The sequence below is a fragment of the Jatropha curcas genome, chromosome 9, assembly GCF_041381405.1.
Source record: "Jatropha curcas cultivar XTBG-Jc1 chromosome 9, XTBG_Jcur_1.0, whole genome shotgun sequence".
Classification (NCBI taxonomy): Eukaryota; Viridiplantae; Streptophyta; class Magnoliopsida; order Malpighiales; family Euphorbiaceae; genus Jatropha; species Jatropha curcas.
Genome location: NC_143159.1, coordinates 8,115,013 through 8,138,447, shown reverse-complemented (window position 1 = coordinate 8,138,447; position 23,435 = coordinate 8,115,013). Strand labels below are relative to the sequence as shown.

Here is a 23,435-nt window from a genome sequence, read left to right as displayed (position 1 = left end):
ATTCTTAAACAGTGCCGTTGTAGCCAATATTTAATTTCCTACAAGAGAAGAAAAATAATAAATTGAGGGTCAAAAGAGGCAAAATGATAAATTCTTTCTTTTAATTCAAATATTATATATTGCATCAAACTAAGTTTGGATTGACTATCAAGTCCATTTTATATTATTTTAATTATAATTTCAACTTTAATTTGTTTTTAGGGTGAATTGCAACAAATTAATAAATTTAGGATGCTCTAATTCACTTTTCGAATGCAATTGCATCTTAAAAATAAATCAGGGCGTAATTCCAATTAAGTTAATAAATTTACAGTGAAATTTGTTAGTTAGACCTAAATTAAAATATAGGTTGTTTCCTGACGTGGATTTACTACTTTTAGGCATATACACAATTATTTACTAAAACTATATTGTTTTAGAGAAATATTATTTTTAAAGCATTTTTCTTTTTTTTTTTCAATAATAAACGATGGGTGTACTTATGTTTTTCTAAAAAAAATTTAAATTTCATATGGTTTTTAATTTTGGATAAAATTAACGAGTTAAATAAGTAAATAATTGAAAAGCTCATTTTAGAGGAAGATGATGATTTTATCATAAAAAAAGTCGGATTATTTAATTTCTTAAAATTTATTTATAAATTTCATCTATTTTTGGGAATTTATTAATTCTGTCAAATTTTATAAAATGCATTTATTTCAAATAAAATGTAAAGTTATAAATAAAAAATTTATAGCTTCAATTAATATTTTAAAAATAAAATTAAAATGATTTAAATTCTCATTAATAAAAAATAATTAGCTAATATATGAAAGCATTGACATGTATGATCTGTTAATAGACTCAATTGGAGTCCCCTATAAAAACAATGACTTGAGATTTCTTGTGAACTTTTTTTTAAAAAAAAAAATCAAATTAAGGTGTAAATACAAGAAATATATGAATTCCTATCATTTAAATAAGAATCATCACCTGTTTTCGCAATGACAATGCATGGTTGTCGTTGAGAAAAAAGAGTAGAAAAGACAAAAGAAAAAAGAAAATCACCTCTTGGAATTTTAATTAGGGTTAATTGTAATAATCCTCCTCTTAATTTTCCTATGGAGCATATAATTGACTCACAAATCAAAATTTATCTATGCTTGATCATTGGCCAGCGGCTGAATAGTTGCTGCATGAATTAGCTTCGGGAGTTCTGCTCGTTCGTTCTCATCGCTCATAAGGCATATTCCAATCGTCTCTATTCTCAACTGTACCATTTTATTTCACTAACTGAATTGACGAAGTCATGTTAGAATCATCCCAGTGTCAATGCCTCTCAAATTCTTCTTCAGAACGTCTCCCACCTCAAACCCACATTCTTGCCACTTCAAACTCACATTTTCTACCATTCCATACGACTCTGCTCACTTTAATCAAAATCCTAAGCTCCAAACATACACCAGTATCTTGCAGGCCTGCCTGCGGAAATGTAATCAGGTCAAAACCCACCACGTGTTCGATGAAACGACTCAAAGACTATCGCTTTTTTCAAAAAATAGCAGAATTATCCATGCGCAAAGCTTAAAACTTGGGTTTTGTTCAAAAGGGTCTCTAGGAAATGTCATCCTTGACCTTTACGCTAAGTGTGGCAATGTGGATTTTGCTGAGAAGGTGTTTAATAGGCTTGAAAATAAGGAGATATTGGCTTGCAACTCTATGCTGTCAATGTATTCTAAATATGGATTTCTGGATATGGTTGTCAAGTCTTATAGCTCATTGTGGAGTCGTGGGGTGTGGCCTAATGAGTTCACTTTTGCTATTGTTTTATCGGCTTGTGGGAGATTGGAGAGTGTTAAAAGTGGTCGACTAGTTCATTGTAATGTTGTTAAAATGGGCCTTGAGTCGAGTTCTTTTTGTGAGGGTGCTCTTATTGATATGTATGCTAAGTGCAATAGCATGAATGACTGTAGAAGGGTATTTGATGGAGGAGTGGATTTGGATACAGTTTCTTGGACATCAATGATGGCTGGCTATGTTAAAGCTGGTTTGCCTGAGGAAGCATTAAAAGTCTTTGATGAGATGAAGAAAGTTGGCCGCAAACCTGATCAGGTGGCATTTGTTACTGTTATAAATGCATGTGTCGGTCTAGGAAGGCTTGATGATGCATCTGATTTATTCTCCCAGATGCCTAACCCCAATGTTGTGGCATGGAATGTGATGATTTCAGGGCATGCTCAGAGAGGTTACGAGGTGAAAGCTATTGAGATTTTTCATAATATGAGAAAATATGGTGTTAAATCCACAAGATCCACATTAGGAAGTGTACTGAGTGCAATTGCAAGTTTAACTGCCCATGACTTTGGTTTGCTAGTTCATGCAGAGGCAATTAAACAGGGGTTAGACTCTAATGTTTATGTTGGAAGTTCGTTGATTAGTATGTATGCCAAGTGTAAGAAGATTGAAGCTGCAAAAAAAGTTTTTGATGCTTTAGATGAGCGGAATGTAGTCTTGTGGAATGCTATGCTCGGAGGTTATGCACAAACTGGATGTGCCAATGAAGTCTTGGAATTGTTCTTTAATATGAAGAGTTGTGGTTTTCGTCCAGATGAGTTTACCTATACCAGTATTTTGAGTGCATGTGCTTGCTTGGGATATCTGGATGGGGGTCGGCAGTTGCATTCATTAATTATCAAGAATAAATTTGCCTTAAACTTATTTGTTGGAAATGCATTGATTGATATGTATGCTAAATCTGGGGTTCTTGATGATGCAAGGCAACAATTTGAGCTTATGAGGAATAGAGACAATGTTTCCTGGAATGCAATTATTGTTGGATATGTGCAGGAAGAAGATGAGGTTGAGGCATTCCTTATGTTTCAGAAAATGCATTTGCTTAGGATTCTACCAGATGAAGTGTCAATGTCCAGTATATTGAGTGCATGCGCAAATATTAGAGGTCTTGAGCAAGGGAAACAGATACATTGTTTATCTGTCAAAACTGGTCTAGAAACAAGCCTTTATGCTGGAAGCTCCCTTATTGACATGTATGCTAAGTGTGGCGCTGTAAGCTCTGCCCATAAAATTCTTGCATGCATGACTGAGCGGAGCGTGGTCTCCATGAATGCACTTATTGCAGGATATGCTTCTATTAATTTACAAGAGGCAACAATTCTATTTAAAGAGATGCAAGCCAAAGAATTGAATCCATCGGAAATAACTTTTGTCAGCCTTTTAGATGCTTGCATTGGAGCTCAACATTTGAATCTAGGAAGGCAAATCCACTCTCTTATTTTAAAGGGGGGCCTTCAGAATGATGATGAATTCTTGGGTGTCTCACTCTTGGGCATGTATATGAACTCCCTAAGAAAAACAGACGCAAGTATTCTCTTCTCAGAGTTTTCAAATCCGAAAAGCACTATATTGTGGACTGCTATGATTTCAGGACTCACTCAAAATGATTGCAGTGATGAGGCTTTGCAGTTCTACCAAGAGATGCGTAGCTATGGTGCCTTACCTGACCAAGCTGCATTTGTCAGTGTGCTTAGAGCATGTGCTATCTTATCTTCTATGAGAGATGGTACGGAGATTCACTCAGTCATTTTCCGTACTGGTTTTGATTTGGATGAATTAACATGTAGTGCCCTTGTGGACATGTATGCTAAATGTGGGGATGTAAGGAGTTCCATGCAAGTTTTTGAGGAAATGCATAGTAAAAATGATGTCATTTCTTGGAACTCAATGATCGTTGGATTTGCAAAAAATGGCTATGCAGAAGACGCATTAAGAGTCTTTGATGTGATGAAGCAAACACATGTTAGACCTGATGATGTCACATTTCTAGGTGCTCTCACTGCATGTAGTCATGCAGGGAGGGTATCAGAAGGCCGTCGCATATTTGATAGTATGGTTAACTATTATAGGATTCAGCCTAGAGTGGATCATAGTGCCTGCATGGTTGATCTTCTTGGAAGGTGGGGTTTTCTCCAAGAAGCTGAAGAGTTCATCTATAGGCTTAATTTTGAACCTAATGCCATGATTTGGGCTACGATGCTTGGGGCTTGTAGAATACATGGGGATGAAATAAGAGGTCAACGAGCTGCTGAAAAACTCATTGAGCTTGAACCTCAAAATTCTTCACCCTATGTGCTTCTTTCTAACATATATGCTGCATCAGGAAACTGGGATGATGTCAATACCTTAAGGAGGGCAATGAGAGAGAAAGGAGTGAAGAAGTTACCTGGATGTAGTTGGATTGTAGTGGGACAGAAGACAAATATTTTTGTTGCAGGAGACAAGTCTCACTCTAGTTCTGAAAAAATTGATGTAGTTCTAGGAGATCTGACAGCACTTATGAAAGAAGATAGTTATGTTACTGTAATTGATTATTTTGTCCATGACGTATTGTGAAACTTTCCTTTGTCAAATAGTCAGTCCCTTTCTCTGCCGCGTCAGGTAGAGATGAAGTTTAGACTAAGCTTATGCCAAAATAGTGGATGATAAATTGATGGATTAGAGAATGTAGAAGCTGTCACTGAGGCACATCCTGACTGGGAGGCATAGAAATGAACATGTAAGACTCTTTTGAGGTCTAAATCTGCATGAAGTGGCTAGTGAGTTATATAGTGGAGGCTTGGTCAACCAGACGTTGGGTCAAGCTGGTTTCCTGAATGTGTTGCAATGTCTGTTTATTGTCGACATCAATATTTGGAAGAGCCTTTTTTTTTGGTGGGGGGCTTAATGGAGGTTATTCCTTCTCAGTTTTTGAAGAATCACATTTTTAAATTATTTAGATCATAATATTTATCTGGCTGTTTAATTTAACTAAGTTTTGCATTCTATTTAAGAATTTCTTTTGCAGAAGTTGTGTACACTCAGCAGCATTTCTGCAGGCACAGTCTTGAATATGAAGGTTGAGAACTAACAAGCAATATCCATCCTGGTCAAGTGTTTGCCTCACAGTAAATAGTTGAACCTTTTTATCTTTGAAAGATTTGACACTGCTGATCAAAGGTGAAATTTCGATGAAAAAGTTGATGGGCTTTTTAGTAATTTTATTCTTTTGTTTTGGTTGAGAAATCAATGTCCAAACCAATTTACTTAATGGCCCCCATGACTAATTTTTCAGAATTATAGTTTGTACCTAAATGCACCTTTGCGTGTGCTTGTGCGTAATGCCCATTGCAGCCAATTGAAAATGAATCAAACGTCAATCTCTTGTTCTTGTAATATGTTAGGGATAATGTTGTCACTGGATCTATCTTTTTCATGTTTTAATATATTTTTCAGATCCAGTCGAGGTTTTTCATAATTGTTAATTTGGAGAAAATATGAGAATTTATAAATTTGGGTATGATTCACATACATAAACATTAGATTTATATATCTCGTGATTGTTTAAATAAATGAAATATGAAATTCATGGATTTTATAAAATTTATGAAAACTTTTGTTGGATTTTACATTTATTGTGAAATTTTATATTTTATTATTTGGTTGAAAAATAAATTTACAAATTTAAAAATTTTAGAATGAAATTAAGTGATTTACATTTATTCATTAATAAAATTTAATATGAAAATAAACATATTCCTAAAATTTAATTTAAATTTCTATCTCCTGAAACTGGAGCAATCAAGTGTAATCGAAAATAGACGAGCTTGAAGGAGTATGATGATTCATTGGTTAAGGAGAAACTCCATTTGTATGATCTTTGACTTTCTTTTGTTGAACTGACCATATTGGAACACGTGGTAAACATAATATGGTCTTACTCTAGAGTGCGTATCTGATCCAAGCTTTATTAATTCACCGACAGCTTCTTTTTTGGTGTTTGCGTAAAGCCATGAGATAATGTCCAAACCAACCTAACCATTAATGCACATCACTGTTTATGTCTGAACTGACTAAAGTGTCCTTACCTTGCAACTATAATTCCCACTGTTCTGTAAAACAGGTCCCTTTAGCTGTAGCTACCAGAGATTCCACATACCACAAAAGCTTTGGTTTACTGCAATACCCATTTGAGAAGCTGTAAGTTTCTCTTTATTGAGTGCCTGAAAGTGCAAACAATAAATTTTTTTTTCACTTGCTTGAGGCCATGCTTGTTAAAGATTCTCTATTTGCTCATGTGGCATTCAAATCAATTGTTTGACTTACGATTTTAATGAAGTTCTGATCTGGTTGTGCTTAGAAGGAGTATCAGTGTTGATTTGAGTTCTGGAGGTCAATTTTGGTTCTGTTTACTTATTTGGAATTTATCCGTAATAACTAATTAATTGAAGTTGTTTATGTCTATGCATTGTGGACAAAGATGATTGAGACGGTTGGTGGTTTCAATCAAAGTTCATTTGGCCATTTGAGGCCCTTTGGAACAAGGGTTTACAGTTTTGGCAAGAGAATTGTAAAGCACCATTGTAAATTCTGGAGCTTTCCACCATTCAATGGTTTTATTTTAGTTGGTTCGTCGTTGTTATTCCTTTTAGCCATGGCGTTTGCATATTTGTTTCTTTTCCCTAGATTTCAGCCAGTTATTGATGGTTATGAGATTCCTATCTCCAATGGTGCAGTTAATGAATGCAATGTTTTCAAAGGAAGTTGGGTTCAAGATGAAAGTTACCCTCTATATAATGCCTCGGAATGCCCTTTTGCAGAGCGTGGATTTAATTGCTTAGCTAATGGGAGAAGAGATACAGGTTATACAAAATGGAGGTGGAAGCCCAAGAATTGTGATATCCCAAGGTTTAATGTGCATCAAATTCTTGAAAAACTGCGCGGCAACAGGATTGTGTTTGTTGGCGATTCATTGAGTAGAACGCAGTGGGAATCTTTGATATGTATGCTCATGACAGGTGTGGAGGATAAAAAGAGTGTTTATGAAGTCAATGGGAATCAGATCACTAAACAAATTAGATTTTTAGGTGTAAGGTTCAGTTCATTTGATTTGAGAATTGATTTTTACCGATCAGTTTTCCTAGTGCAACCTGGTCCAATGCCTAGGCGAGCTCCTAAGAGGGTTAAATCAACACTTAGACTTGACAAGTTGGATGATATTAGCCATGAGTGGATTGATTCTGATGTCTTAATATTTAATTCAGGGCACTGGTGGACACCAAGTAAATTGTTTGAAATGTAAGTTATCTGCTTTCCTGACTGATTCTGTGCATTTGTTGATCTTGCTTGTAATGGACCTTGGCTGCATTTAATTTGAAGAACTGTGATTGAAACTACCAGTGCCTTATTAATTCTAATAAATAATTTGATACATAGACCTGTCATTAATTTTTTCATTTTCTATTCCGTATTTAGCTTCTCTTCTCATTAGTTCCATTGCATGACAAACCTTACAGTCATTCTCATATCATACAATCTTTTGCAATTTCACCAGTTAAAAGGATGACTTCTTTACATTCCAAAAATTTGGAAAGGTTTTTACAATCATAGCATATTGTTAATTAAGTACATAGATTTCTGTTGCATACTGTACGTGTGTGACTGGTTGAGGAACTAGGAGTTTGCTTGTTAAACTTTGGTACTTATTAAAATAAATAATAAGTATTTTTTTTCTCGACCCAACTAGAACACAATCTGTTTTGAATTCGGTTTGTCTTAGATAAAGCTGGGCGAGGATACAAAGTTATTTACTGCAGCTCATGCTATTATTGCAACTCATGCTCGATTATTTTCATGTCAGTCTAACTATATGAATCTTCTTAATGAATATTGTCCAGTTACGTATTTACTATTTAGTGGCATAAAGTTGGTAATTTTTAGCTGTTTTTCTGTTTGCTGTAAGTCAGTGCACTTGGTCCCATTAAAGTTGATATAGAGGTTGGAGTAAGTAATAGCTATGAGAAGAGAAATAGCTTTAAGATAAGATAGTGGTGGATTGGACCGAATTGCTACTATTTCTACTAGTAAAAGTATCCTTCATAGTTCTTATCCTTTGTGGATGTTGACATGAGATCTCTAAATGAACATAACAAATAACTTGTCATCAAGAACTTGGAAATAACAGTTGTACGTCACTTGCCTATGTTTCTAGAGTTTGATGGCATTCTCTATTAAGACAAATTATCTCCATGTTTTATTCTTTATTATCTTCTATTCAACCAATTTTCATGGACATGATAATATATGCATCTGGAGTACTAGGGAATGGCATGCTTGGTCAATGCTGTAGTCTCGCTAGTGAACTTCCTACATGTTTAAACCTAGAGATTCATTTCCCTCTATCTTTTGCAAATTTCAGTAGGCTTTTGGCAAACTATTGTGCTTCTAACATCTTTTTCAGACAGGGGCTGTTATTTTCAGATTGGTGGTTCACTGAAGCTAGGAATGCCTATCACTGCTGGCTTGAAAACAGCATTAAACACTTGGGCATCCTGGGCTGAGACTGTCATCAATGCAAATAGAACAAGTATATTTTTCCGGACTTTTGAGTCTTCACATTGGAGGTGTGCTATTCACCATTTCTTTTGGCTTCTGTTTGTGTATGTATTCGTCTTTAGTATCATTACTCATAAATCTGATTCGTCTTCAGTTATAATGTTCTTGGTGCTGCTCTGGATAGTTTTCTAGAATGTTGGATGTTGTACCCTTATTCATTAGTCTTGCATGCCTCTTCTTCCTGGTGATAATTTATCACATAGACTATGGTTTTTATTGCAAACTATTTTACTAAAATTTCATTGCAAACTATTTTACTAAAATTTCGGCAGAACCTTGAGAAGATACCAAATGCATATATAATTTCTGCCATTTATGAACTGATATATCAATGAAACTATTATTTTGTTTTTATTTTTATTTTTGAGCATTGGGGAGAAGGGGAAATTGAACTTTGGTTTGTGCCTATGTCATGTATACACTTATCTCTAGACTATGTCTATTTGTGCATGAATTTTTATTGTTAGCAAGAACTGGAGCAATATCTTCCGTGTGGATCAGATATAACTGGGTGCCTGATGTTGATTAAAATGAAAAAATGAATTATTTTTGGTTCATTTGTAAGAACAGTGTTTGAATGCCCTCAGTTAGAATCTGTTCCGTGCCAATGCCTTAAGTGAACCACTTGGAAGACCATTACTGGATATGTTATAGTTAATCCTTAATATGAGGCGAAGAGACCTATGGAGCAATGGCTGAGAGAATTGCCACAGTAGATTGCACCTTTTCTGTACTATAACTTCCAGTTTAAGATGGTCTTGCATGCGAACATGCTACCTTATGGACAATGTTCTGTATGAAAATGCTAATTCATATTGTCATCAAAATATTCTGTCAAATTATTCTTGAATTTTTCATGATGGAGCCAACAAGCTGATACACATATGGGTAAAATCTCATCGTTCTTTATATCTTTTGTTTTGAAGTTAATGACAGAGCATTCTATTTTTTCATAAAAAGGAAGAGAGACTATCTAGTCAAGCAAGGTGGCCTATTGCACCTGATACACTTATCGTGTGTGGAGTAGTCGTAGTTTGAGTGTGACTTGCAATAAGTTTTTTGTGTTATGTTCACTTAGGGCCTTAAGGGTTTGCCTGCTGTCTTTTCTGTTGCTATTGGCCTTCATTTGACATTATTCAGTTACTGGAAGGAATAAATTGTGCCCCTGTTGAATCATTTCTGCCTAAAGCATAATTTTATCTAAAGATTATCAGATTTACTGAGAAGTCTGCAAAAGTTGACTAATAGTATTGGTTATATCTATAACAGTGGCCGGAACCGTCTTTCTTGCAAATTGACAAGGCGCCCTTCGCCAAAAACTGGAGGCAAAGACCGGAGTCCAGTTTCAGACATAATACTCAAGGTTGTGAAGAAAATGACAACTACAGTAACAGTTCTTCATGTAACACCTATGGGGGCATTCCGGAGTGATGCACATGTTGGTAGCTGGAGTGACAATCCATCTGTGCCTGATTGCAGTCACTGGTGTCTGCCTGGAGTACCTGATACGTGGAATGAAATTCTATTGTCGTATTTGCTGTCAAAAAAATGAGTCCTCCATTCCATAATAATGAAGCAGCAAGTTTGCCTCTTGTCTTACATGTCTACCCATCAAGTCCATTCTGATGTAATTTCGAAGGAGCAAGATTTACCAGAAAGAGAAGTTCGAGAAATATTGACCTGATAATACTTCATATATAGTTATTTTAGCTAGAAATGAACATTCTTGAATGCTGTTAAAATTTGCTGCTTAATTGTTGAGGTTGCATTTCTTGATGTTAAAAAAAAGAAAAGGCTTAATTTCCAGGGCTTGAAATATAAAATCTGCAACAATTGAATTGTTATCAGAAATTCTAATTTCATTCCTTTTCTTTATTTTTTGTTTTCAGAAATTCTTTGAAATGGTTTATGAGAATATTTTGTTGAGACAGAAAAGATGTGACATTAATGTGTTTGGATCTGTGTTGTGACATTTGTTTTCACATGTTTTATTTATGTTAGGCATGGCGTAGAGGAAAATGAAATTGATAGCTTGAAGATTTCATACTTCACATAATTTTGTTGATTTTTTCCTTTGTTTAAAGTAAAAGGAAAAGGGAAAACAAAATAACAAACGTAAGAATATTCGTCTTCGATACAAGTTTGTTGCATCACTTCACTTTGTAAAAATTAACAACGTTAATTCAATAAGGTTATGAGTTCAAATATGCGTTTAAAAAAAAAAAAAAAAATCAACAAGAAGAAGAAGAAGAATGCACCCTTTTTGTGAAGCATAAACTATAGATGTAACCAACCTTAGAAATTAAATAATGCAAGTTGTATTCGTATGTATTCCCCCCTTAACATGAAGTCATGAACTATAGAATTAGAAAATCTTACGAAAGAGAAGTGTTTTCCAATGCAAACAACCAAATGTCTAACAAATCTTAGAATGAGAGTCAAGTCACTAAAAACTTGTTTATGAATTTTAACGATAAAAAATAATCCAAACCTCTCACTACAAATAGGCTTTAGCCCAACACCATTATTTACCAATTCACTTCATAAATATCTAAAATACACTTATTTTCTTGAAACTAATATAGTAATGGCCTCCCCAAATAACTTTCCCTTCCCCTATTCCTCTCCTCCACCACCAACCCACCCTTTCCAGCCCCCGCCACGACCTCCTGTACGTCCACCGCCACCACCACCACCACCACCACCACCTCCTCCACCTCATGTACGGCCATCACCACCGCCACCAGCACCATCACCTAGCAACAACAGTACAACAACAATAGTAATTGTGTTTGTTTCATTTGGTGGAGTTTTCTTTCTTGCATTTCTTGCAGCTTGTCTTTGTTGCTTCCTCAAGAAAAAGAAGAAGAAGAAGGAAATAAAAGAAACTGAACTTATCCATGTAGATGAACACAAAAAAATTAAGGAAGCCATTGTAGAAGGTCCTCATGGACCTCAAGCTATAGTGCTAGAGATTGAAGATGATGTGCATGTCGATGAAGTTATCAAGAAGGAAGAAAAGGTGGGTCAAGTTAAAGGTAGCAAGTCCTTGGAGATGGATGCACCCTCTACTTCTGCTTCTTATCATCGCCAACTTGAACGCAAGGCCTAATTATCTATACTTAAATTATTTATTATTCAATTATTAATTTAATTACAATGTCTATGATAAATGTGCCCTTTTGAAAATGTCGAATATGAATTGAAATAAAATTTATGTCAAACTGTGTTATACGTTTAACTATATATAAATTTCCATGATAACAATAATAATAATGAATATTGATAATAATTAAAAAAACTAATAGAAAATCAAATCAAATCAAACCGACTCATTTCAATCAGATTTGGATAATTATTTTAGAAATTTGGTGACAAATCAATTTAGATATAAAAAACTGTTTGATTTTGAATTTTGGTTCAATTATTATATATAATTAACCAAATTTAGTTTAAGTTCATAATAGCTAATTTGATTTGAAATAATCAAATCAAAATGGTTCAGTTCGGTAGGAATACTACTGAGTTCCAAATTAGTACCATCAAAATATATTCAAAAGACTGAAACTGAGTTAATTATTCTTATTTAATTCAGGTAACTGAATACTTGTTCTAAGTAGAAAAGATTCGATTCCTTTAAATAAAAAGTCCAGTGTTTCATTCCGTGGATGAAAAAATTCTCTCCCGAATTTAACTCACAATGAGCAGAAGTAGTCCAATCTAGTAAGCTGAGGACACGTATGATCTACAGTCTAACACAAATACGCATAATAGTATAATTTTAAATATTAACCAGCTTAAATTCATCAGTTGTAGCCATGACCAGCCTCCTCCTTTGGATATGATTTCCTGTACTACCATTGATTTCAGTAACCAAAATTTATTGATTTCTAAAATCTAATCAATAGAATTAATTAAAGGAGAACACACACATAAATATGTACAAGACTTCAATATATTATCATCATCTTCATCTTTCAGTTGTTTTCATTCAAAGCTGTTGTTTCTTTCTTCCATTTTTCTTCATCTAATCATCAAATTTCTTCGATCTCATTACTGGATCAATAAATGAAAGCAGGAGAAAAGAACCATTCCTTTCAAGCTTTGGAAAAATTGACAAACAGCTAAACACCTTATTATTTCTGATCTAATGTCAAGATCTAGACAGGAGGAGTCAGCGCCAAATACAATGAACTACAACATCAAGTGTATAAATTTTATTCAAACGCCAAAAATGAATCTGGTCACGACCAGAACTCTTTGATGACCAATTAAGTAATATCGACAAGGAACAAACTTCATTTTTGGAAAAACTGAAGAACTAAAGGAAGCATTACTCAAATTAATGGTAGTACAAGAAACCATTCCCAAAGGAGGGTGCTGGTCATGGCTACGAGAGTACGAGGACAGTGAGATTGTTTGAAAATATTTTTTTGGAAACAAACCAAGCCTATAATTTCTTATTAAGATATATCAATCAGGTGGTGGTCTGATTGATCTTCTTATTTATATGAGGAGTGAGAGAAGGCTACTCATAAAAACATCTAATACAAAGCTTCTACAATAGGGCGTTAATTTAAAATTTTAATTAGTTTAAAACTTCTCAATAAAAGATCTTATTAAATTTTTTATTCTTATTAAATTTATAATTATTTATGCATACTATTAAAATATTTTTTAATAAATTTTATTTTATTTTTAACCAATAATATTTAGATTTAAATAGAGAACTAATCTAACCAATCAAATCAAAATTAACTTGATTTTTTTAACCAAAAGAAGTTAATATTTTAAAATACTTTTATTAATTTATAAGTTTAGTAAAGTTATTTTTAGGAATCCTAATATTCTCTCATTCTCACTTATATATATATATATAAGTAGTTGTAGCCTTATGCTTCTTGCACGTGTGTTCATAAATTATTTGAAAAATTATTATTATTACCGAAAATAAAAGAATAAGTATAATTAAATCCTATCTTTTACTTGGAAAATAGTTGATTATTTGAGATTAAAAAAAACATAAACATAAATATTTAAAAATAATTACACATATATATATGATAAAAAAAATAAAACAATGTGAATGCTATAAGAACAATGATTAAAGATTGAAAATAGCAGAACAGACTCTTAACTTGTGTACAACAGTTGTGTGCCTTGTTGCTTTTCTAGAGTTATTTAAATACCCTCAATTGTTATACTTGTGGAATCAACTTTGTCCTTTCTTTTTATTTTTTATTTTTTTTTTCAAATTTCGATGCTACAGCTACTTGCAGAAAATACGAGCGGAGGAGCTTAATTCCTAAACAAGTAAATCTGAGTTCAATCCAAGGCCTTATAAGTTTATATATAAAAAGAAAATTCACTTGGAAAAGATACCCGCAAACTTTAGAAAAAATCAAATATTGAACCGAACCAAATTATTTTCGGTCTTTGATTTGGTTATTCAGTTTTGGTTTAAAATCTTCAATAATATCAGCTTCTAGTCAGATTAGTTATTTCAGAATTTTTATTTTCTGAGTAAAATTGAACTATGTTACTGAGCGTTTAATTTAGTTTGATTTTTCTAATTTATTTATGTTTGACAAAGAGAATCTATTTTTGATTTTCGGTTTTCGCTATTCCTACCTGAATCAGTGTCTTGTTACATAAATGTTTTTAGACATTTAAACCAAATCGTTACCAAATATTAATACTAATAGATACAGAAACAAAGATAAATAATAGTAGTTACAGCAATGTCTTGAATAAATGTATTGTAAAACTTAAACCTAAAGTCATTATTTTTGGTCCACCTAATTTTTCACTAATTCTATAGATTCTGCTATGTAAATTCAGTTATTATAGGGATACTTGTTATTAAAAATTATGAAAAACAAAATCTTTGAAATATAAATGTTTATGAGCTAAAAGTTGGTCTTGGTTTTAGTTTCAGAAAACAAAAAAAAAAAAAAATGTTGGACTTGGGTTTAGTTGATCAAATTAGTAAATAAAAATTTCGATATTACCAATGAAATCTTTCTTTTCAAAACCCACAGGTTTTCCTTTCCTTTACACACAAAACCACTGCACCCATTGTTTTTTAATTTCTATATTATCATCACCATTTTCGTGTATATATATATATATAGAACGTGCGCTCTAATGCTTCTGCTATAACAGTTTCACTCGACAATAAGCACTCAAGTGTTAAAATGCTAGCCGCCCACTACCTCAATACATGGATACCACACACCCACCACCACCGTCTCACCGTCAAAAGCAGCCGTCTACCATCTATCACCGCCGTGGCTGCTCCACCGCCACCTCTATTGAAGCACCAAAAGACCCATTCAATGCCGCCTGAAAAGATTGAAATATTTAAATCTTTAGAAACTTGGGCCACAGACAATGTGCTTCCACTTCTTAAACCAGTAGAAAATTGCTGGCAACCACAAAACTGGCTGCCTGACCCCACAGTACCATTTGATGAATTCACTGATCAAGTGCGGGCCCTACGTGATCGGACGGCTGAACTTCCTGATGATTACTTTGTAGTGCTGGTGGGTGATATGATCACTGAGGATGCATTGCCTACATATCAGACCATGATTAATACGCTAGACGGCGTTAGAGACGAGACTGGAGCAAGCCGAAACCCATGGGCATTGTGGACTCGGGCCTGGACTGCTGAGGAGAACCGACACGGTGATTTGCTGAGGACTTACTTGTACTTGTCGGGTCGGGTTGATATGTTGATGATTGAGCGGACCGTGCAGTATTTGATTGGAGCTGGCATGGTAATTTTTCTATTAATAATCTCTTATGCAAAAAATAAATTATTCTTTAGTTACTACATAATAACCATGTCTAGATATTTAAATTTGCTTTTTCATTAATTGATTCAATTTGGTTTATAATTTTAAATATTTTAAATATTTTTAATTTTCAGTTTAGTATATAAAGTAAGTTTTAACTTCTTGTTTGAAATAAATGAATTACCATAAAATTTTGTGAAATTTATTTTACAAATTCAAATTTTTGTATTTGGTATAAATTTAAATTTATGAATTTGAATACAATTAACTAAATTTTATAAAAAAAACGTGAAATTTTTGATGAATTTCGTAAATTTTAAACCATGTTTATATTTGTAGCCTCTATAATTATTATGTCAGTAGTTTTTTAAAAAATAAATGTAAATAATTTTCAAAAATAAATATAAATAATTTTAAATTTTAAATGTATTTAGTTACTAATGAATTTTATTTAAAATTATTTTTAAATGGCATTTATTTAGAGTTATTCTAAAAATTTAGCTGAATTGAATGAGTTGGGTTTTGAACATAATTGGATTTAGCTTGATTCAGAACATTTATTTTAAAATTTAATTAAACATTTATATGTTCCATTCAATAGAAAACATTATTAAAAAAATATTTAATATTTAGGACCCAGGATCAGAAAACAATCCGTACTTGGGCTTTGTTTACACGTCATTTCAAGAGAGAGCCACATTTGTATCACACGGCAATACGGCGCGTTTAGCTAAGGACAGAGGTGATCCAGTACTGGCGCGTATATGCGGTACCATAGCAGCGGACGAGAAGCGTCACGAAAACGCGTACTCTAAGATCGTCGAAAAGCTTCTTGAGGTAGACCCCACAGGAGCAGTGGTAGCGATTGGAGATATGATGCGGAAGAAAATCACGATGCCGGCCCACTTGATGTACGATGGGCAGGACCCGCATTTGTTTGATCATTTCTCGGCCGTGGCTCAGCGGCTTGGAGTATATACGGCTGGTGATTATGCTGATATTATGGAGTTTTTGATCGGACGGTGGAGATTGGAGAAGCTGGAAGGATTGACGGATGAGGGTAGACGTGCACAGGATTTTGTGTGCGGATTAGCACCTAGGATTAGGAAGTTGCAGGAGCGAGCTGAAGAGAAGGCCAAGAAGTTAGGCCCGCAAGGAGTGAAATTTAGCTGGATTTTCAATAGGGAGGTTGCCTTGTAAAATTAGCGAGTCTTGCTTTCTTTTCTTTTCTTTTTTTTTTTTTAAATATGTTTTCTTTTTCTTTTTTTAGTTGAAAAATATTCCTAAATTAAATTTTTATTAGCCTTTTTCTGATGTTCTCGGAAAGCAAATTCGTTATTATGTTTATATGAAGCAAGCAATGTATAAAAAAAAAAAAAATGGTAATTGATTAGTAGTTTAGAGACTGTTTGGTATTGTTATGTTTTTTATTTTCAATTTTAGTTTTCCTCATTTTATATTGAACATTTAATATTTCAAAATAGGTTAATAGATTTTTTTTTTTTTCATTTGAGAATTTCCATTTTTAATCTTCTATTCTCCTTAAGAAAAAGATGGTTTTTCTTCTTTTTCTTTTTCTTTCTTTTTTTTTTTTTAAGAAGAAAAGGTGGATACAGTATAAGGAAAATTTGCTAAATTAAAAAAAAAAAATAAAAAAGACTGAATACATTATTTTCTCAATCTTATAATTTTACTACAGTGAACATGTAAATTTTGCTAATATTTTTTATACTTGCTAGTTACATGGAAGAAAGATAACACACATGATGATGTGTCAAAGACAAAGTAAAATTTTAAAAGTGATTTGCGACGTCAGTTCTCATTTGCCACCTTGATTATCATTCACCACGTAAGTTTCTCTATAATTGCTTCTTCTTCTCTCATCCACTCACGCAGCAATTGTCATTTCACTTTCAGCCATGCCCATCCCATGTTCTGCATCTTCAATTAATTTTTATAGTTTTCGTATTAAAAACAACAGCAATTTCCATAATTATTTACTAAAAAGCTATAAATAAAAAACCTAAGCCATAATAATTCACTGAGCATCCTTTAATGGTACAAACGAACTTAGATATTTATATAATTACCCTAAGTTTGCTTTAAGTAATAAACATATAGGTATATACAAAACATTTAAAAAATATTTATGATTATGTATTTATTATATGTAAGGAAAATGTTATTATGTCTAGTTAACGTTACAGTTAGGGAGAAAATATAATGAAATGATCGAATTGAATTGTTATAAGGTTACTTGGCTAGCGGAAAAACAATTTTTTCTATGTTTTTGCAAGCAGTATGATTAATATATTCTCAAAAAAAAAAAAAAAAAAATAGCAATATGATTAATATATAATTTGATGAGACTTTTATATATTATTACACTTTGAATTTGAATTTTGGTATTGAGTGAATAATACAAAATAATGCTAAAATGGTAATCAAACTAAAAGTTTAATAATCCAAAAGAGGTTTAGTTTTCTTTATCAATTTGGGTTGGATTATATGTCTAGAAATTTATACTATTCTTTACAAGTTATTTAATCTAGGTTGTTTTCGACAACAACTTTCTAAATAGCTTTTAATTAAAACGTTAAACGCTATTTAAAAAGTTGTTTGGTACTATAATATTCAAACTAACTTTTAAAAATTATAGCGTTTTGTAAGAGTTAACTCATGTAATGTTTAGCTTTTATCGTTTCATGAAAAACTACTCAAACAACTAATAGTTAAACTCTACTAAAATAATTAACAGGTACTAAAATAATTAATTTTACCGAACAGATTCTTAGTGGTTGCAATAAGTTTTCGATAGCTAGCAGTTGAATCACCACATAATAACAAATATCTAAGGGCCAAACTTTAAGATATTGCTCTAAATACTAAATTTATTAAACAACACTAATTAGGATATTAGAGTCTACATTCTAAAGATGATTTCTAATCCCTCACCCAAAAGAACCATTTTCTCTGTGTATAAGGTTATTTAAAGAATATCAAAAAAGAAAAAAAAAATCAACATGTAGAGTAATGAATTAAAAATTTGTAATTACATTCAATCATACTGTATGAAACAAAAAATTTGTAATTACACTCGATTATATTCTATCAAACAAAATTTAGAAGAAGAGAAGTGAAGAGCAAAGAGCAAAACGAAATGAAGAATAGTTGATAGCCTCCAAGTCTAAAATGTTGTCGTTTTAGGTTAGAATTGATAGGAGGGGGTTGTTCAATGGAATTCCTAATGAATCCTGAGGAAGGTCACAATTGCTATTAAAAACTAAATTGTGTATTAATCGGAAAAATTAAAAGAATGGATTACAATTGTTAAAGCAATGAAGTTCAGAATTTATTTGACAATTAGACCTTAAGCTAAATAAAAAGTTTAAAATGTAAAAATAGCTAAAAATCAACGAAATCGACTCAATTTAATTTAATATCTATACGTTATTCAAATTGATTCGATTTTCATTTTAAAAAATTTTGATTTGTTCAATTTATTCTAGTTCACATCAAACTAACTAAACCGAAAGAGACCTCTATCTTAATTATATATACTTGATTGATTGAAGCTCATAATGTATGGAATCGGATTATACATATATATACATATAGAAAAAGCTTTATACCTTATTTTATTTATTTTTATAGATGGAGGTGAAGGGGATGGTTCTGTAGGGAAATTAAAGCGTATTAATATCTGTATGACCAACTTGATGCATAAATATCATTGATGGTGACAAGTCAATTGTAATCATACTATATAGTTGACTTTTCACCAAAACAACTCTTCTCTACAACCAAACCATCATTAAATTAAGATACAATTATATATGGTGAGACTTTTTTTATTATTTTTTTTTCTCGGATATAAGTGGAAATACCTTCGTTTTAATAAAAGTTTTATTTGAGATTTACCTTTTTTTTTTCTCTGATTTTTTTTTCTCGAATATAGTTAAAAATACATTCGTTTTAATAAAAATTTTATTTTAACACCGTTAAAGTTTATGGTTGAATAAACCTTAGTGTCACTAAAAATAATTGTATAAGATTTTTATGTGGATAAATAAAACTTTAAGAGTTTAATAACTAAAAGTTACAAACTTGAAATCGTTCTGGACGTTTTTTGATTTTAAAATATTAGATTTGACGTCGTAAAATTTTATGGTTAATTACGTCGTTCACTGAAAATAATAGTACAAGAATTTTATATGGACAAATAAAATTTTACGGGTTCAATAGCTAAAAGTTGTAAAGTTGAGGGGCTTTTGGATGTGTTTAGTTTGTTTTTTTTTTTTTTTTTTTCCCTTTACATACACACTACAAGAAAAAAACCTGAATAGAAACGGAAAATTCCGTTTCTAAATAGTTAAAGTTGTTGCTAAATTGATTTACAGACGGATCATAAACGGAAATTATCCTTCACAACTTGGGTCGTTACTAAAGAGGTTTATAAACAGATATATGCAATCCAGTAAATCGTTTCCAAATCGTGACGTCTTCGATACGAATTTCATGTCCAATTTGTTTCTATTTTGTTGCTAAATCCGTTTATAATCCGTCTCTATCCGTATCTAATTTCCATATCTATAATGGTATTCGGACGTGTTTTGTTGCTAATCCGTTTCTAAATCCTTTGATGCGTTTAGATAGTTTGTTCCTAGATCTATTTTTAATTTTATATTTATTTTTTTGAAACTAACTCAAAATAAAAAAAAAAACACTAAATGTAAAATTTGCAAAATTTTTTTAATATATATATGTCCATACTATATATAAATATGAGAATAGGGAGGGATAATGAAATTTTTTATAGCGCCCTTAATGCAATTTAGATATCATAAAATAACGTTAGTTATATTCAATTAGAAAATTACATTTTATTAGTTGATTGAATATAATTTATAATAATTATTTTTTGAATAAATACATATAGATAATTGAGCATTTCAAAATTTTAAATTTATTATTTTTAAATTTATTTTGTAATAAAAATATATATGATAACAAGACATTTAATATTTAATATTTTATTTTTAAATATTTGACTTTTTTTTATTATATTTTTTAATATTTTATTTACAAGAGAGATAAAAAAAATTTTATTAATATTTTTTTATATCTTTATGATTTGATTGCATATATATTTTTTTAAAAATTTTGAAATAGAATTTACATAATATTTTATTTAGGAGAAAAAAAAAAGAAAAAATTGTATTCTTTTTATTAATATTTAATATTTTTTATTAGATTTGTATAATTTGATTGGATATACTTTTTTAAAAATAAATTTTCAAATAGAATATACATAAAATGTTATTTAGGAGACAGATAAAAAAGAAAAAGTATATTCTTTTAATTAATATTTCTCTTTATGTTTGTATGATTTGATTGACTATATATTTTTTTAAAAATAAATTTTCAAATAGATTATATGTAATTAAGCCTTTTAAATTTTATTTTTAAATAAAATAACCACACGTGTGTGCGAGATGGTGATAAGTGTAAATTTTATAGTGTTTTTAATATAGTTTTTGTTAGAATTTTAGTAAGTTTTTATTACCTTAATTGATTTTTAATCACTTTTAGTATAATTGTGTTCAAAAGCTTCCTTGATATTTAATCCGCTTGATCTAAGAGAGAATTGTAGGAATTTGGCAAAGAAAAGAAACCTAGAATACAAGGCACTCAGCTTCTAGCACGCCTAGGCCGTGCTAGAAGGCACAACCGTGCTAGAAGCCAAAGAAACCAAAGAAGAGACAGAAGAGAGCACGGCCAGGGTGTGTCAAAAGGCACAGCCGTGCTACAATGAGGCCAGGGCGTGTCAAGCATAGCACGCCCATGACAGCTCTAGGCAGACTTCCAGAGCAAAGCACGCCCTGCCTGTGCTTTATAGCACGCCTGTGCCTCAGTGTTTCACCAGCCCGTGCTACCTAGCACACCCCGTGCTTAACTAACCAGACTTCCAGACTAAAGCACACCTAGCCCGTGCCATGAAGCACGCCTGTGCTGCGCAGGCGGAACCAGCGTGAATTTAATACGCAAATCAAGCTGTTCTCACATGGGCCGACTTCAGGGAGTTTCCTAAACACACTAAATAAGACCTGGACCTATTCTAGGAGAAAAAGGAGTCCTAATCAAGAAGAAATCAAGAGCCTAAACAGTCATGATCTCCTATAAAGGATTTTGCACTAAATAAGGATTCTATTTCCTAAAAGGAGTCAGACTTGCCTTCAGGACCTCTATATAAAGAAAGGAACTTCTCATAGCAAGGGATCTCGTTTTTTTATGCAATTCTTCACATAATTCTCTCTCTCAAAAAAGACTTCAAGCATCTAATAATTGTGCCAAGATTCAAGGAAGCCATCAACATAGTTGTGATACAGTTTTTATTATAAACTCTCATCTTGTTTCTTTCTTTAACTATTGTCTTTAATTATGATGGATGATTCAAGAATGAGTGAGTTTAATTTAACTACTATGTCTAGCTAAATTCTTATACTAGGGATTTGATGTAATTTAATTCGATTCCAGCTTATACTATTAGATTTATTTTTCTTTGTTCTTGTTATAACTTATTATTGTGCTTAAGGCCTCCAGGCAGAAAATTTCCCCTGGATTGATTTATTTCAATAATCACATTCGGGAGAAGGGTTATTGATATGAAAAAGGTAATAATTTACTTGAGAATAATAACTTGATGTGGAAACTATATGGTTTGACTCAAGGGGGGTTTTCATAAGTTAATAAATTATTAAGTTGTGAATTCACAAAACAACCATAAAACCTAATGATCTGATTTATGTTTAATTTCACTATTAAGATAGGTAATTAAATTGGATTAGAATGGCTAACAATAAATCCGGAGAGCTTGTTAGTAACCTTAGGGTTGTTTCTCCTACTTGAACAATTAAACTTGATTAATGAACTAATAGAATAAGCTGGATAGAATTGAATGAAATCAAATTCCCTAGTATCTTAATCCTTTGATTTCTTTTCACCTGAATTTTGTGTTTGATTTCTTTTGTTTTTACTTTAAATTTTATTTACTTTATAGCGAATTCCTTTTATCATCGTCTAAATAATAATAGGTTAACATAATTTTGGTAATTGATAAACAATCCCTGTGGATACGATACTTTCTTACTCTATATTACTTGTTGCGATTTCGTACACTTGCGAAAATAAGCTGTCAAGTTTTTGGCGCCGTTGCCAGGGATTGGCGTATCAATATCAATACGAATTACCCTGTTATTAATTTAGACACTCTTTCGTGTTTAATTAATTTTCTTCTAAGAATTATTCCAGGTGTTTTATGCAAAGAAGATCGAGGAGAACTGAACCTCTAGTCTTTGATCCGGAAATTGAACGAACTTGTCGTAGGCACAACGCTGCAAGAAAAACACGGGAAATAAAACCCGAACAAGAAGCAGACATGGCAACGAAAACGAAAACGAAAACATAAATGAGAACATAGTCGGGCCACCACTTCAACATCCGGTCCGTACCTTAAGGGACTATACAACACCTAATCTGAATGGGACAACCTCAAGTATTACTAGACCTAGGGTAGAAGCTAATAATTTTGAGATTAAACCCGCAATTATCCAAATGCTTTCTACCTCGATCCAATATGGGGGCTTACCTAGTGAAGATCCTAATGCTCACATCACCAATTTTCCGGAAATTTGTGACACTTTCAAACAAAACGGTGTTTCTGAAGATGCAATCAAATTAAGACTTTTTCCATTCACTCTTAGGGATAAGGCTAGATCATGGTTACAATCGTGTCCCGCTGGAAGTTTTACAACATGGGATGAATTAGCTCAAAAATTTCTAGCGAAATTCTTTCCATCCTCAAAAACCACCAAGTTGCGCAATGAGATAATGACATTTGCTCATCATGATCAAGAGAGCTTGTATGAAGCTTGGGAAAGATTCAAGGACTTGTTAAGAAAGTGCCCACATCACAGTTTGCCCAAGTGGTTACAGGTACAAACTTTCTATAATGCATTATCTCCTAACATCAAAATTACTTTAGATGCAGCTGCAGGTGGATCCTTTGAAAAGAAAGGAATTGATGAAGCATATGAGTTGATAGAGGAGATGGCAAGTAACAGCCACTATCAAAATAATACCGAAAGAAGAAGAACCGCAGGAGTCTATGAAATTGACGCCATTACAGCACTTAATGCCAAGGTAGAT

The 23,435-nt window shown here is 32.3% G+C and overlaps 4 protein-coding genes and 1 non-coding gene across 6 annotated transcripts; 4 read left to right on the top strand and 1 right to left on the bottom strand.

The window, feature by feature from the left end:
• Window positions 1–977: 977 nt before the first annotated feature.
• LOC105629155 (Pentatricopeptide repeat (PPR) superfamily protein) lies at window positions 978–5,031 on the top strand. Its single transcript, XM_012210689.4, has one exon. The coding sequence runs from the start codon at window positions 1,312–1,314 to the stop codon at window positions 4,387–4,389; it is 3,078 nt and encodes a 1,025-aa protein (XP_012066079.1). The 5' UTR covers window positions 978–1,311; the 3' UTR covers window positions 4,390–5,031.
• An 800-nt stretch (window positions 5,032–5,831) lies between these two features.
• Window positions 5,832–10,302, top strand: LOC105629156 (protein trichome berefringence-like 7). Of its 2 annotated transcripts, none has more exons than XM_020677384.3 (3): window positions 5,832–7,110; window positions 8,277–8,471; window positions 9,697–10,302. In XM_020677384.3, exons 1-3 carry the CDS (start codon window positions 6,293–6,295, stop codon window positions 9,977–9,979), a joined length of 1,296 nt encoding a protein of 431 aa, XP_020533043.1. In that variant the 5' UTR covers window positions 5,832–6,292; the 3' UTR covers window positions 9,980–10,302. The 2 variants fall into 2 exon arrangements, with proteins under 2 accessions (XP_020533043.1, XP_012066080.1); XM_012210690.3 differs by having other exon boundaries at window positions 5,843–7,110; window positions 8,277–8,435.
• A 645-nt stretch (window positions 10,303–10,947) lies between these two features.
• Window positions 10,948–11,651, top strand: LOC105629157 (uncharacterized). Its single transcript, XM_012210691.4, has one exon. The coding sequence runs from the start codon at window positions 11,015–11,017 to the stop codon at window positions 11,537–11,539; it is 525 nt and encodes a 174-aa protein (XP_012066081.3). The 5' UTR covers window positions 10,948–11,014; the 3' UTR covers window positions 11,540–11,651.
• Window positions 11,652–14,567: 2,916 nt separating this feature from the next.
• FTM1 (Plant stearoyl-acyl-carrier-protein desaturase family protein) lies at window positions 14,568–16,642 on the top strand. Its single transcript, XM_012210693.4, has 2 exons — window positions 14,568–15,209; window positions 15,861–16,642. The coding sequence occupies exons 1-2, from the start codon at window positions 14,625–14,627 to the stop codon at window positions 16,425–16,427; spliced, it is 1,152 nt and encodes a 383-aa protein (XP_012066083.1). The 5' UTR covers window positions 14,568–14,624; the 3' UTR covers window positions 16,428–16,642.
• Window positions 16,643–23,099: 6,457 nt separating this feature from the next.
• LOC149493561 (small nucleolar RNA R71) lies at window positions 23,100–23,205 on the bottom strand. Its single transcript, XR_016322782.1, has one exon. It is a non-coding gene; the product is annotated as a small nucleolar RNA R71 (small nucleolar RNA).
• Window positions 23,206–23,435: the final 230 nt, after the last annotated feature.